The following is a 12,528-nucleotide window of genomic DNA, read 5'->3' on the forward strand; positions in this document are numbered from 1 at the left end:
GATGTGATAAATCAAGAAGCGTTGAGGTTGGTGTGTTGTACTGAAGAGATTCTAGTAGTTGTACCTAACACAGGGGAGTTGCCTCTCAGATGCAACAGTGGAGCAGGGGCTGCAAGGCACAGCACTAACAGAGTGCGTGTGCTGCTGCTGCTGTCTGAAAATAAAGATTGCAGTTTCCTACCTCTTGACAATGTGGCTTTGAACTGCCTGAGACTATGTAGGTCTGAAATGTTGCCAAATTTAACACTGAAGTTTTGTTATTTTTTTAATTTCTGATTCTTTTTTTTTTTTGATAGGTTTATAAAATTTCCCCCAAATTTGCTTTCTTGGTGACATCAGGTCCTTTTGTTTACACGGCAATAGCTGTCATAAATGTGCTTGTGAACAGCAGTCTCCTTCGTGGTGAGACCCCCATGATCCTCTCACTGCATCCTTCTTTCACTGTGCCAGACAACAGATTTCAAGTTCAGACAGGTGAGTACCTCCTGATACAAAGAGGGGGAAAGGTAGCTTCATATTGATTCACACTTCTTCACTTGTGGTTACGTATGCAAGATTGAGTCAAAACCCTGTGTTCTACTGTTGTGAATCTTAATTCTGCATTTTTAGTGACAGACTTGACAGGTCCGTGGTTGAGAGATGATAAATTGTAAACTGCTAACCCCATAATTTCATGATTTTTTCAGGAATTTCTTTTTTAGTACATTGCGAAATAGATGTGCTCTTTTTCTTGCTTCAAAAGGCAAGAAGAGAAAAATATGCTGTGAAATATTTATTCATAAAATCATAGTGCAGCTACTTTGTAATGCCTGTGTCAAGTTTCAAATTAAGTTCATGTTAAATGCTACTTTTTTGTGTTGTCATAATGTAGAAGAATTGGTGAGCAGGAGGATTGATTGCTCATGTATATGAGCAGTAGGATTGCTTATGTAGTATTTAGCTTTCCATGGCTGCTGTATTGCAGCAGTTTATGTGAAGTTCATGACTACTAATAATCTAAAGCAAAATAGCACCCGTGTAACAGATTTTGAGAATCAATGGTGTCATTTAAAATCTTCCAAGTCCTATTTGCATGATAAAACTGCCTGCCTGGTTGGTTGACTGTGTAATGAGGTAGTGACAGGGATTGAGCATACAGGCAGAGAGGTAATAAATGTCAATATAGTACTGTTATTTGGGTATGTTTCATTTGTTGGTTTTGCTTTTGTTAATAATTGTATTGCAAGACATCACTTCTTCAATTGTACAGATGTGATGTCTTTTTCCACTGCTTAACATAGTTATATAGATAGGCAGTTGACATATTTTCTGTTCTTGAACCTGGTATAACATTGCTATTAGGGTCTGTAACCTAATATGGCTTTTTTGGGGGTAAGACTATGTGGAAATCCACAGATGTGCATGTAGTTAAGTCTGTGCACTTGATCACATTCCCCTATGCTCAGTGTTTCTCTCCTGTGCTCGCTCTTTCTCTCCTCTGAAAGACTTTAAAATATATCTAAATTTAAAAGATTATGTGCTAATTTAGTGTTTTGAAAGTGTTAGGGTGATGCTAAAGTGCAGTCATGGTTTTTTAGACAAGCTAAATACTTGTATTTCAGACTACAAGCAAAATATTTGTTGCTTTTTTTCCTGAAGATTTTCATGGAGCTGTTGGGTACTAGGGATTTCAGTGAGGCCAATTTAGTGTTCAAATCATGTGAAGTTAGCCACATGTATGAAGTGAAGGTCTTTTAGTATACAGGAGGAGACAGCAGGTATTTTGTCACTAGTATCTTTCAGTAATCTAATTACTGCTGCAACAGATATTAGTGAGTTGAGAATTTACTGCAGCAGCACAAAATGTATTTCTACTGTATTTTTACCCAGTGTTTCACTGAATAAGTCCAGAGCTCCATGAAAAAAAAATGATAGCCCTTTGGATTCTGTTGCTTGTTTTATTCTTTCTCGTGGAAATACTTATCTGCAGGAATAATGTGTGCCCTTTGTCTTCAGTGCTTCAGTTTGTACCTAGAAATATGGATATCGGGTTCTGCAACTTTAGCCAGCGCATTGAGAAAGGGCTGACAATGGCATTCCTGGAGGTGAACAAACACCAGGAGTTCTACAACTTCACTGTGCAGGTAAGAAGATAAGCATGTTTTGTGTCTGTCCCTTTTTTCCTCACCTTTGGTTGTCCTGTGTTTCATCCAGACAGTAAAATGAGTTAGGTGTTCACTGACTGCAACTTGCACATATCCCCCTGGTTTCAAGCTTTTTGAAAGACTGACCCAAGATGATGACTTATATGCAAAAGCATTATTGAATATGATAGGGTTTGTGGTTTTTCAAATAAAAACTGTTCCAACCCTTATCAAAATAATTCCCATCAGATATTACTATAAGAGAGTACGGTGTAGTTAGAAAGTTTTTCTTGGAAGACAACTTTCAGGTCTCATTGCCATGCAGGGGATCCTGTGAAGGAATATAGGAATTATATGCACTCTGCCATCACATGACCAAACATGCTGGTTGCTTCTGAGGTCTAGAAATACTTACAGTATATGATATCTCTGACAGCTGCTGCTGGAACTTCAAACATGACAGGTATTGCATATGTACTGGGTGCTGAATCACACAGCAGAGGTTAAAACTCCCTGAAAAGTCAGTAATTCAGTTTGATGAGACCAACTCCCTCTTCTGAGTTCTTAAATTTAATCTAACTTTGTTGCAATACCAAAATCAGTAAAAATTATATCATGTTGTTTAACTGACACCATAAATGCCTATCTGTGGTACCCTGAGATAAAATCAGGAGGAAAAATGGCATAAACTTTCTAGTACATAAGGTATTGTGTAGTACATATAGAAAAGGGCTCGGAACTGTACAAATGTACAACTGACACAATGTGACTGCACAGACTGAAGACAGAACATGCAGAACCATTTCTTGGACAATCAGCTTAGAAAACTTATTTTAAATACTTCCTTACTGTCTAGAGGAGGTTTATCTACCTGAACGCAGCTGCTATGTACATTGCTGCCAAAATAAGGCTTCTAACCAGTGGTGGGTTTTGGGTGTGCATGGTGCAGGAGGTTTTAACCAAGAGATCATCCATTTTCAAAATGTTCCTTTACCGTGATTCCTTCCTGTCTGTTCCATGCAGTTTGGCATTTCATCTAAGACTTTTTTTACAACTAGATCTATTTTGCTGACTGTCCTGCTAGGTGGGTTTTTTCATCATTTTCTGGACAGTAGCTTTCAGATCATTCTGGATTATGACTGACTTTAAAGGATAACTCTTAGAAGGGGAATTCACATGTAACTTTGCCTCTTCTGAGAGGTTCAGCAGACAGAACCAATCTGGAACAGATGTTCCTCTGTTTTGATGTGAATTGTCGCTTTTTCATATTAGGTGGGGAAAAAAGTCTGTAAAGGAATGAATGAAAATGCCAGTGACTTGATTTTGCTGACCCTGCTTCAATCCTGTCTTTTCAGATACTGAACATAACTCTGATCAGGCCTGGGGTAGCGTTTCGGCAAGGCCCCGTGAGCATTGTTTTTGCCATCCGAGATAGATACGGTTTTCTAAATGGGTCCGAAGTCAGTGAGCAGCTGAGGAACTTGTCCGTGGTGGAGTTCAGCTTCTATCTGGGCTTTCCTGTGCAGCAAATTGCTGAACGTGAGTACTTGCTGTTAGCCAGTGCTGCAAAATACTTCTTTCTAGCATCTTTCCTCTCTACAATTTTAAAGTAATTTTGCACATAAGTGATAATGCACGTTGGAGTACATAGCTTGTATCATGAATTCTACAGAGCAAATGTGTGCCACTTTCTGCTCACATATTGGTGATACAGCAGCTTGTTGCTTTTGTCATCATAACTTTCCTTTTGTGATGGGCCAGTTGTGTTTAACCTTGGCTTCATTAGTCCTCTGGTCTTAGTTCAGATTAAAAAAAAAAAAAAGAAAATCACTCACATTATTGCTGTGAAGTGCAATCCAAGGTGTGTCTGTGAGTATGTCTACAGAGGCCTTTGCTGCTTCTCAGCAGGGTTTACTACCTTGGGCTTTCTGTAGCACTTAACTGTGTCTCTGACTTTTAGAAGACCTGGGACACTGGCCACATAAGCTTTTATATGCCCCTATAGTCTATCTAAGTTACTTGTTATTCAGCAGCAGTGCTTTTTTGAGTAGTCTACTGTGTTTTAAGGTATTATCTTTTAAGTATATCTCTCACTTTTCATGTACAATTTGCATTGCAAACAATTTTTTTCAGACCATCATCATCCTAAACTTGGATGAATAGGCACTACCTACCTAGCAGAGCTTGCTTGACATGCAGCCTTGACAACTCAGGTTTGGTTAGAATTTTCAGATGACTCATGAATATAAGCAAGATCATGAGAGAACAGTACTTGCTTTTCCCTTCTGGTGGGTGTTACTGTTAACTCAGTCCATTAATTCCCTGCTTCTCCTATGTCGCTTTGCTTTTCAGTGCAGATTTTTAATTTTTGGAGTTATTTCTGTGAGCTGTAGAGGTGCATAACATCTAACACAGTGAGTTTTGCAATACAGTTAGACATCTAGTGGAAAATCAGGCCTGATGCTAGCTGATGTTCAATATGCAGCTGTGTATGTCAGTGAAGATACTATAAAGAGAGTGACTGTCAACAGAAATTGCTCTACTTAACACCTTTCAATCTGTGTAAGATGCACAGGATACTTCCCCATTTACTAGAAGTAATTTAAAAATACTAATTTTTTGAAGCTTTTTATTTTAATGTTTCAGTAATTTTGATCCCTCTACTACCATACTCAATTTAAAAATGTATGAGGTTGTTGACTCATTTTCTTTAAGCATTTCTGCTCTCATTTGGTCTCACATAGAGTGTGTGCTTGTGCAGTGGTAGCTTTACTTAATGGAGCCTGCGCAGTGGTAGCTGTGTTTAATGCATCCAGGACCAAAAGTCTTGAGAATCCCTGTCCATAAATGACTAGCATTTCTTTTGTTCTTGCGAGGCCACAGAACGTCTCAGGTTGTGGGGTCGTGGTCTTTCTTTCCTCACTGAATTCAAATTACATGTTGCTCTTGCCTTGATTGCTTGAAAGACAGTTCTCTTTGCTCTGTGTCATCTCTTTTAAACATTTGACCTAGAATTTATTTAGTTTTTGGTCTCTTGGGTAATATTTTTGATTGTGGGGCTTTTTTTCTCCTGTGATATACTACATTGGATCTTACAGTTTTCAGTTTTGTCCACATATTCTGAAATTATAATTTCTAGTGCATTTGCAGGTTGCCCCTTGCTGCAAATCCATCTTCTGGATTATGCAATGGAGCTACAGTGCAATTAAGTGATAACAATTTCTACCAAGGCCAGTGTATCCTGAAAGAGAAGGTGGTCATAGAGGAAAAGCGTTCCTATTGAAAATGCATGTACACTGTTCTCCTTGGGGTTGGAACCAGATGACCTTTAAGGTCCTTTCCAGCCCAAACAATTCTATGTTTCTATTTTTTTCCTTTTTTTGATGGTACTGAGGAAATTTGAAATTTCCTGCTTGTAGCAGGTGCTCTACCTGTGTTACCTGCATGTGTATAGTGCCTGGTGATGATTCCAGAGCAATGGTGGTGGAGTCCTGTGGTAGCTCACATGTCAATGAGAAAGCCAAGTAAAGTAGAAAGAGTGAGGAGGTCAGGATTTTTAGGAACAATGAGGTCTTCCCAAAGTTTGCAACGTGGAAAACATGTGGATTTGGTGGATATGGCATCTTAAATTAAGGAATATCTTGTCAGTATTTGACTTGCTTGATGTCAGAGGAACTCAAATTTGCTGTAGATTGAGCCCACTGCAGGACAGCACATTTTGGTTTGAATTGCTCTAATTTGGTCTCAGTAGTGCCTCGATGTGTTTGTAGCCACTGTTCTGGAATACCAGATATGGTGCTGTTTGATAAGTTGGCAAAGTGGGAGCACAGTTTCTCATACTATTAGACCTATGGGTCCATCTGTCAGTGAGCCCAGTATTAATGAATGTAGCTCAAACACTTTTGTCAGGGAGGCAACCACACCCAGTTATTTTTAGCTGTTTCTGCAGTTGTTTGCGCTGTTGCTGTGACTGTATTTTGAGCCTAAGGATTTTAGATCTTCAGTATTCAGAGCCAGAAATCCTGTCCAAAGGCTCAGCAGCACTGGGCAGATCCTTCTTGAGACATCTTATTCAACAGTCTGTTGAAGGTGACCAACAGCCAGATCCTCAAAGCTACTTTGGCAGGAAGACGCCTCAATGTTTTTGTTTTCTAGACCCCAAAATCTCTGCATTCATGCTCTGCCTTGGCCCACCAAGCAATTGTAGCGGTGAAGGTGTTCTGAAGGTCTTCCTTAGATAGACAGCTGCTGTAGTCTGTGCAAATTAATATGCAACCCTCTATTTTCAGTATGAGTTTTTCTGGGAATCACGGATATTCACATATAAACAATTTACGTATGTTATTGTTTCTATGTAAATATGAAATATTCCATGCCATACTGTTCTATGCCGTTTGTGCCTTAGTTATCAGGCATGCTAACAGTTAATACTCTTGGTGGTAACTTTTCTTTTTCCCCTTTAGGGCTCTGTATATGATTTTATAGCCTGCATCTCAAGAAAAAGAAAATATTTGTAGGTGAGCTGAGCTGTCAGGGCTCAACTCCCAGCTTCGGGGGTTGAAGTTGATACATACTGAGGGAAAGCTGCTTGTGCACTTCACTGTTAAGTGAAGTGAGACCTTCACATCAATATTCTGAATATGAGCCTTGTTGGAAGAAATCTATTTGCTCCCTGCCACTTGTTGTTTTGCATTGCCTTTCACACACAGTCCTCTCACTGTTTTTATTCACGTAAATATAACTGATTATACTTTTAACTATGTGGATTTGTCCCTGTGCAGTACATCATTAGCACCAGGAATTTTTTGTCTGCTTTTTTCCCCACTCAGAGTCAGGATCAGTAGTAAAAGTTGCTAGTTTGACAGAATTGGACTGTTCTGTGCAGGAATAGGGCTGTTGAAATGACCAAACCTGGAAACTTCCAGACTTTCTTCTTTCCTCACAAGACTTCTAGGTGACTTCAGCAACATACTTATATTCAAATGTCAGGTTTACACCTTCCAGCATGATTATTTTATGTTGTCCACCTTATATTTCACGTTTCAGATTGTAAGTTGGTTAGATGGTCATGACCTACATGTTAGCAGAAAGAAAACCAAGTTTAATCACAGGTTTTGGGTGCTAGTTCATTAAAAATAAAAGGAAATAATGTAATTATTATCTTTTTGTGGCTGGAAAATGTCTTGAAGGACAGGCAGAGGCTAGCTGTGGAGTTGACGAGCAGCATTTGCCTTCATGAACTTCCCCTGAATAAATCTCTTTGTTTTTATTATGACTTTAAATAGAGAGAGTTGCCTTGGGACTTGCTATTTTTTCAGTGCTAAGTAGCACTTTGATGCATGTCATCTATTTTGGCTGTCATAGAGCTATTGCAAGGCCAATAGGATAATATGAAATTGTATGATACGGTCCAAAGACTGCAGAAATATTTGGCAGTTTTTTTCTGGGTGGATTTTGGATCAGGCTTCTAACAGACACAGTGTGTTGCTATTGCTCACACCCCCGGTATTTGCATGGAATCTTATTATTCAGTTAATGCCTTCTTTCCCCAAATACTGCATTCCCTCCATGCTTTTTATTACCGGTCCTCCATTTATGAGAAATAAGAACAATCAACATAATACAGGTTCTATCCTGCGTGGTCCCACACATCTCTGTAGGAGAGAGTCAGAAATCCTTGGAGCATCTGGCAAAGGCCACGCTGCCTGAGTGATGTGCTTCAGACTGCTGTCAGTAGGTCTCTGGGTGACTGGGTGACCCTTTGCCTTTTCAGTCAGCGTTGAATCGATGCTGTTACACGGTATGGTGCTTCAGGGCTGCCTGTTAGAATCTTCTAATGATGCTAGCATCTACTTCATTAATGCATCTATAGTCATTAGCAGACCAGCTGCAATCTAACTAATAATTGCATTTTGTCTATCCAGCTTCCCCCTCAGAATAACAATCAGTTTGTGCTGTTTAAATTGTTAGTTCCAGGGGACATTAGAAATCTTGCAAATATGATCTTGCTGCAGTGCTGAGACTCCAGATGAACTCATAATCTGACCACATGTGTGTTAGTGGGACACATGAGTGACCTGTGGAATAAGAGTTAGAATCTGGATTTGCTTCTGAGCACTTCTCAGTTGTAGAAGTGTCCATTATTTCGTGCATTCTTCTTCGGGTTTTAGAACTCAGCCTTAGTTGCTGATGATCACAGCACATCTTCCTTTTCAATGTCAAGATTTTCTGCTCAAGTTGGTTTATTTTTAAATTGCATTAATTCTGTGAAAAGTTTAAGTGAATAGTCACCCAGCAATTTGCATGAATTAAATCATTTTCAAGTACTAATTAGAAAAAGTGTGAAGAGCACATTAAGTATTGAAGCAAAACATGATTTTGGTTTAAAAGAAGAAAAAGCTCGCAACTGCAAGCGGTTCAAAGCATTATGGTCACTGTAAGGTTTTTGATTTCCTTATCATGCTCTTTCCATGCTTTGGAAAACAACAGATTCAGTTTAGTTTATGCTTTTTTGTTCAGGTTGTATATCTAAATTGAAGTAAACAATTCTGTGACCAGAATAAATAGAATTCCAATCGAAAAGCTACAATCAGAAGAATCAAGTAGCAGGATGCCAAAAATAAATGTGTGTGTTGAAATGGACTGTGAGGTGCTTTTTGTGTGTCTGAGAGTTTTGGAAATTTAATGCATCCTCGTCACTTGTATAGAGGGCCAGTGTTTCCTGTTCAGAAAAAACAGACCATGTTCTGATACCCTTCTGAATACTAAGTCACAAAGGACCTCAGGTGGTCCTCTTGAAACCAGTGGTGCTGTTATTGAAATGAAGGTGGAATAACCAAATTTTTATTCCCAATAGGAATATTTATAAATCTATGAAAATAAAAGGTAAATGTAACTAGTGATTCTTTGGCTTTTGCCTTAGCAAAAGAATTCCTACATTTTTTAAGGGTCAAAAGAATCAGTTTTTAGGTACACTGACAGAGGACAGCTTCTCTATAAATTACTGCATCATTAAATTAGAAAAATTGTCATTTTCTGTTTCTCTGAAACATGTGATAGTGGCAAACTATTCTACAACTGAAGATGTCTTTACTCTAAATTGATCCAGCATGGGCCAGGTCATTTAATTGTTGTGTGCTGCATTCTTTCTATCCATGAAATGGTTTAAAAATTAACCTTTGTATTAACCTAGCAAACTGCATCTGGATTAAATATTTTGTGAAAGTTAAGACCGTTCCTTTTCCATATTGCCATAGTGAAGCTTAAAACTTCCCTTGAGGAAACTGTTGGCCCAGCCCCCATCTTCACTTCTTTCCCAACATGTCTTTACTGCTCTCCAGTGGAAACCTTGGGAAAAATCTTATCCATACTGAAGTCAGTAGAAATAGATATTTTTACTTCACTGGAGCAAGGATTTCACTCTGGAGCAGTGGTTTTTTGGAAAAATTTAGAAATTAAGCTTGAACCCACCAAGCCAAACACAAAAGTCCACGAGGTTGGTCTGTAGCAATGTTTCTACCTGCACTTATTTGTATTTGGGTTTTTTTGAATTTTTTGTTTTGTTTTGTTTTTTAAATCAAGGTGGTGTGGGTTTTTTAAATGCTTCCCCCTGCACAAGTCTGGAACACAAATCATATATGTTTAGTTCTCTACTTTACATTTAGTGCTTCCATGTAGTTTCTGCCTCAGAGAAAGTCTTATTTTCATCCCGAGACACTCATGAGTTGCCTCATTGCCCTCTGAGCAAAAGTCTGATCCTGCAGCTAGCTCAGTAAGAGTCAGAATTCAGACACTGAGCTTTTAAATTTCTAGGAGCAATGACCTCAGTGCAGCAGCTTGAAATCTTTCCCATAATAAATCTGACTGTTTCAGTTAGCTTCTTTTTGTTAGAGATGAACTGGGGAGTGTATGTTCGGAGCACTTTCCTTACAGTTGTGTCTGCATTGCCTCAGGAGCAGTAATGCATCTGTGTAAATAAGATGCTTGTTGACGGTATAAATTATGAAGTGGCTTCTTTTTTTGTGTCTGTTATGTTGTTGAGAATACTGTTCTTATGGATGTTTTTCCTCCATTCTGTTTTTTCCTCAGCCTTTCATTATCCAAAGCTTAATGTGTCTCAGTTGATGAAATCTTCCTGGGTGAGAACAGGTATGTACAGTCTCTGAGTAAGTAAGAGTGCAATTATGTTTATTAGTGGGATAACTAACCTACATAAATATTGATAGCTTGGGGTGCTGCAGTTTTATGAGGTAATAAATGTCTGAGCTGAAGAAATTCTAAAACCAAAAGCCTAGTGACCTGGAATATCTGGGAAATGTAATTCCCTGGTCTAGTATTAACTACTGCAAATCCTTGATAATGCATGCAAAGCAGTTTTTGTCTATAAGGCAGTTCATTCTTCATGAAACAACTCAGACTGTCAGGCATAAAGTGTCTGCTCTGCATGCTGCCAATATGTCACATTGATTTTTAGGTTTTTATTTTGTTTTAAGTGAAAATTAAAATTTTACTTGCGTGGCATTTTCTACCAAAACATGCCAGGAATAAAACAGAGTGAAACGGTACATGAAAGAGTTTCATCACATTTCATTGATCTCTTCTGATTCATCTGTAGAAGGTCCCTCCCACCAAAGTCTTCTGAATGTTTTATTCTGTCATTCACAGATGTGGTTGAGCTGTCACCTTTAGATGCTCAAAGGCTGTTGAGGTTGTCTGCATGCTGTAGGTCCTACCTGCTGCTTTTAAGCCTAAATGGTGACCAGGCTGTGCCTATCAAACTGGCTCTTAGGGTGCAGATATACACTGTATACACCTTTGTCTTACTACAGCTTTATCACCTGTAGTTCACCTATTGCATAAACTTACCTTTTTTTCAGGCATCTCTGTCTCCTCTCACCACTGATCACTTTTTAAGCAGGAAATGAAGTTGTAGCTTAATTTCTGAAGCCCACGCAATTTGTTTTACAGAAGAAAGATTTAGAATTTCAGATAATGCTCACTAGCAGGAGAGAAGCTCATGTGTGTGTCTAATATCCAATATCCCTTCCTTAGGGATTTATGTTGGCTTTTTTTCTAACACTCCCTCCCACTTCTGCTCAGCCTTAGGTTTGTCCTTTGCTGCTGGAAGTTCCCTTAGATCTGGCAGTAAGAAAAGCTCAGAAATCATGTCCGCTTGGATTTTTATAAACTACCCGACTGTAAGATTTTGAAAGCTAATTGCAGCAACTTTTCATTTTGCTGTAGAGGAATTTTTTGCAATCCCAGTTCTTGAAGGCAGTCTGGGAAGAGGTAGTAGATTTTGGCTGGATCAGTCCTTTCAGTCAGTGTATTGTATTGTAAGGGTAATGAATCATGACACAGGGAAATGATAGAATTTTTGCATGTAAAGGTTTCTAATATCAAGTTACTCAGATATATTTGCATGTTTCCCAATAGTCATAAAACACTGGGATATGCAGTGTTCTCTGTAATTCTCCCTCTCACTCGTAGAATACAATTCATGCTATTGAGCATAATTTGTTGATACTGAAATCCAATACATAGGCAGGAACAGTTTTCAGCTTGGTGTATATAATAGCCTTAGGTCACTGTCTAAATATTTTGCAATTTAATTCTGAGATACTTAGTCTGTGAGTGGATTTAGAAGACAGATGCTGTTGATCTCTGTGAGAAATCAAGAAAATGTTTCCTTTTTCTGGCATATGCAGTGAAAAGCTTGACATTGAAAAACTGCTTCTAATATTTTTGTTTTAAAAACTAAAAAAATTTAAATTACATTTAATTGATTTGATCTAATTGGATGGCTTTTTATTAAGCACCAAACTTGAAAAAATAAATGTGGGAACACTTACTGAAAGAGAGGCTTCTAAAAAATATAAATCGTTTTAGTGGAGAGGCACAGGAATTAAAACTGAATTTGTTACTTCAGTCAGCAGTGAGTGGGTTTACTATCCTATAGGATTTCTCAGGTCATTTGAATGACTGTGACTTCATTCACTCCACATTTCTTTAACTGGATGCCATCTTGACAGTAAACATCCACCCTTTTTTTCATGTTCCCTTGGGAATTCCTCTCATCACTAGCTGCCCCAGTGTCCCAGGATACCTGGGTTGGAAAGTGAAGTGGGCAGGGCTACTAACCATATTTTTGTGCTGTGATTGGCATGCTTGTTTATCTTGATCTTGGGAAGTTGCACTTGAATGCACAGCTTCGTTCATATGCTGCTGTTATACTTTTTCTCCATGATTCTGCCTTTTCCTCACCATCTCCAGCTCTTTGACTGAACACAACACTGACTGAAATTTAGACTAAATTTTCTATTAGTTTTTTAACAATTCACTGAATGCTCATAATTTTATGTATTTTCAAAATTGAAACTGTTTCTTCAATATCCTGTGTCTGTCT

General features: G+C 38.4%; 1 protein-coding gene across 3 annotated transcripts in view; it reads left to right on the plus strand.

Annotated features, from left to right (window-relative positions):
• Window positions 1-12,528, plus strand: part of KIAA1549 (KIAA1549 ortholog) — a 166,192-nt gene that overhangs the window by 99,470 nt on the left and 54,194 nt on the right. For all 3 annotated transcript variants that reach the window (XM_017804797.1, XM_017804799.1, XM_017804798.1), the window contains exons 4-7: window positions 297-474; window positions 1,996-2,123; window positions 3,479-3,662; window positions 10,212-10,271. In XM_017804797.1, the coding sequence (XP_017660286.1) occupies window positions 297-474; window positions 1,996-2,123; window positions 3,479-3,662; window positions 10,212-10,271 (550 nt within the window). The remainder of the gene's footprint in view (window positions 1-296; window positions 475-1,995; window positions 2,124-3,478; window positions 3,663-10,211; window positions 10,272-12,528) is intronic.

The sequence above is a fragment of the Lepidothrix coronata genome, unplaced genomic scaffold, assembly GCF_001604755.1.
Source record: "Lepidothrix coronata isolate B3197 unplaced genomic scaffold, Lepidothrix_coronata-1.0 Scaffold10, whole genome shotgun sequence".
Classification (NCBI taxonomy): domain Eukaryota; kingdom Metazoa; phylum Chordata; class Aves; order Passeriformes; family Pipridae; genus Lepidothrix; species Lepidothrix coronata.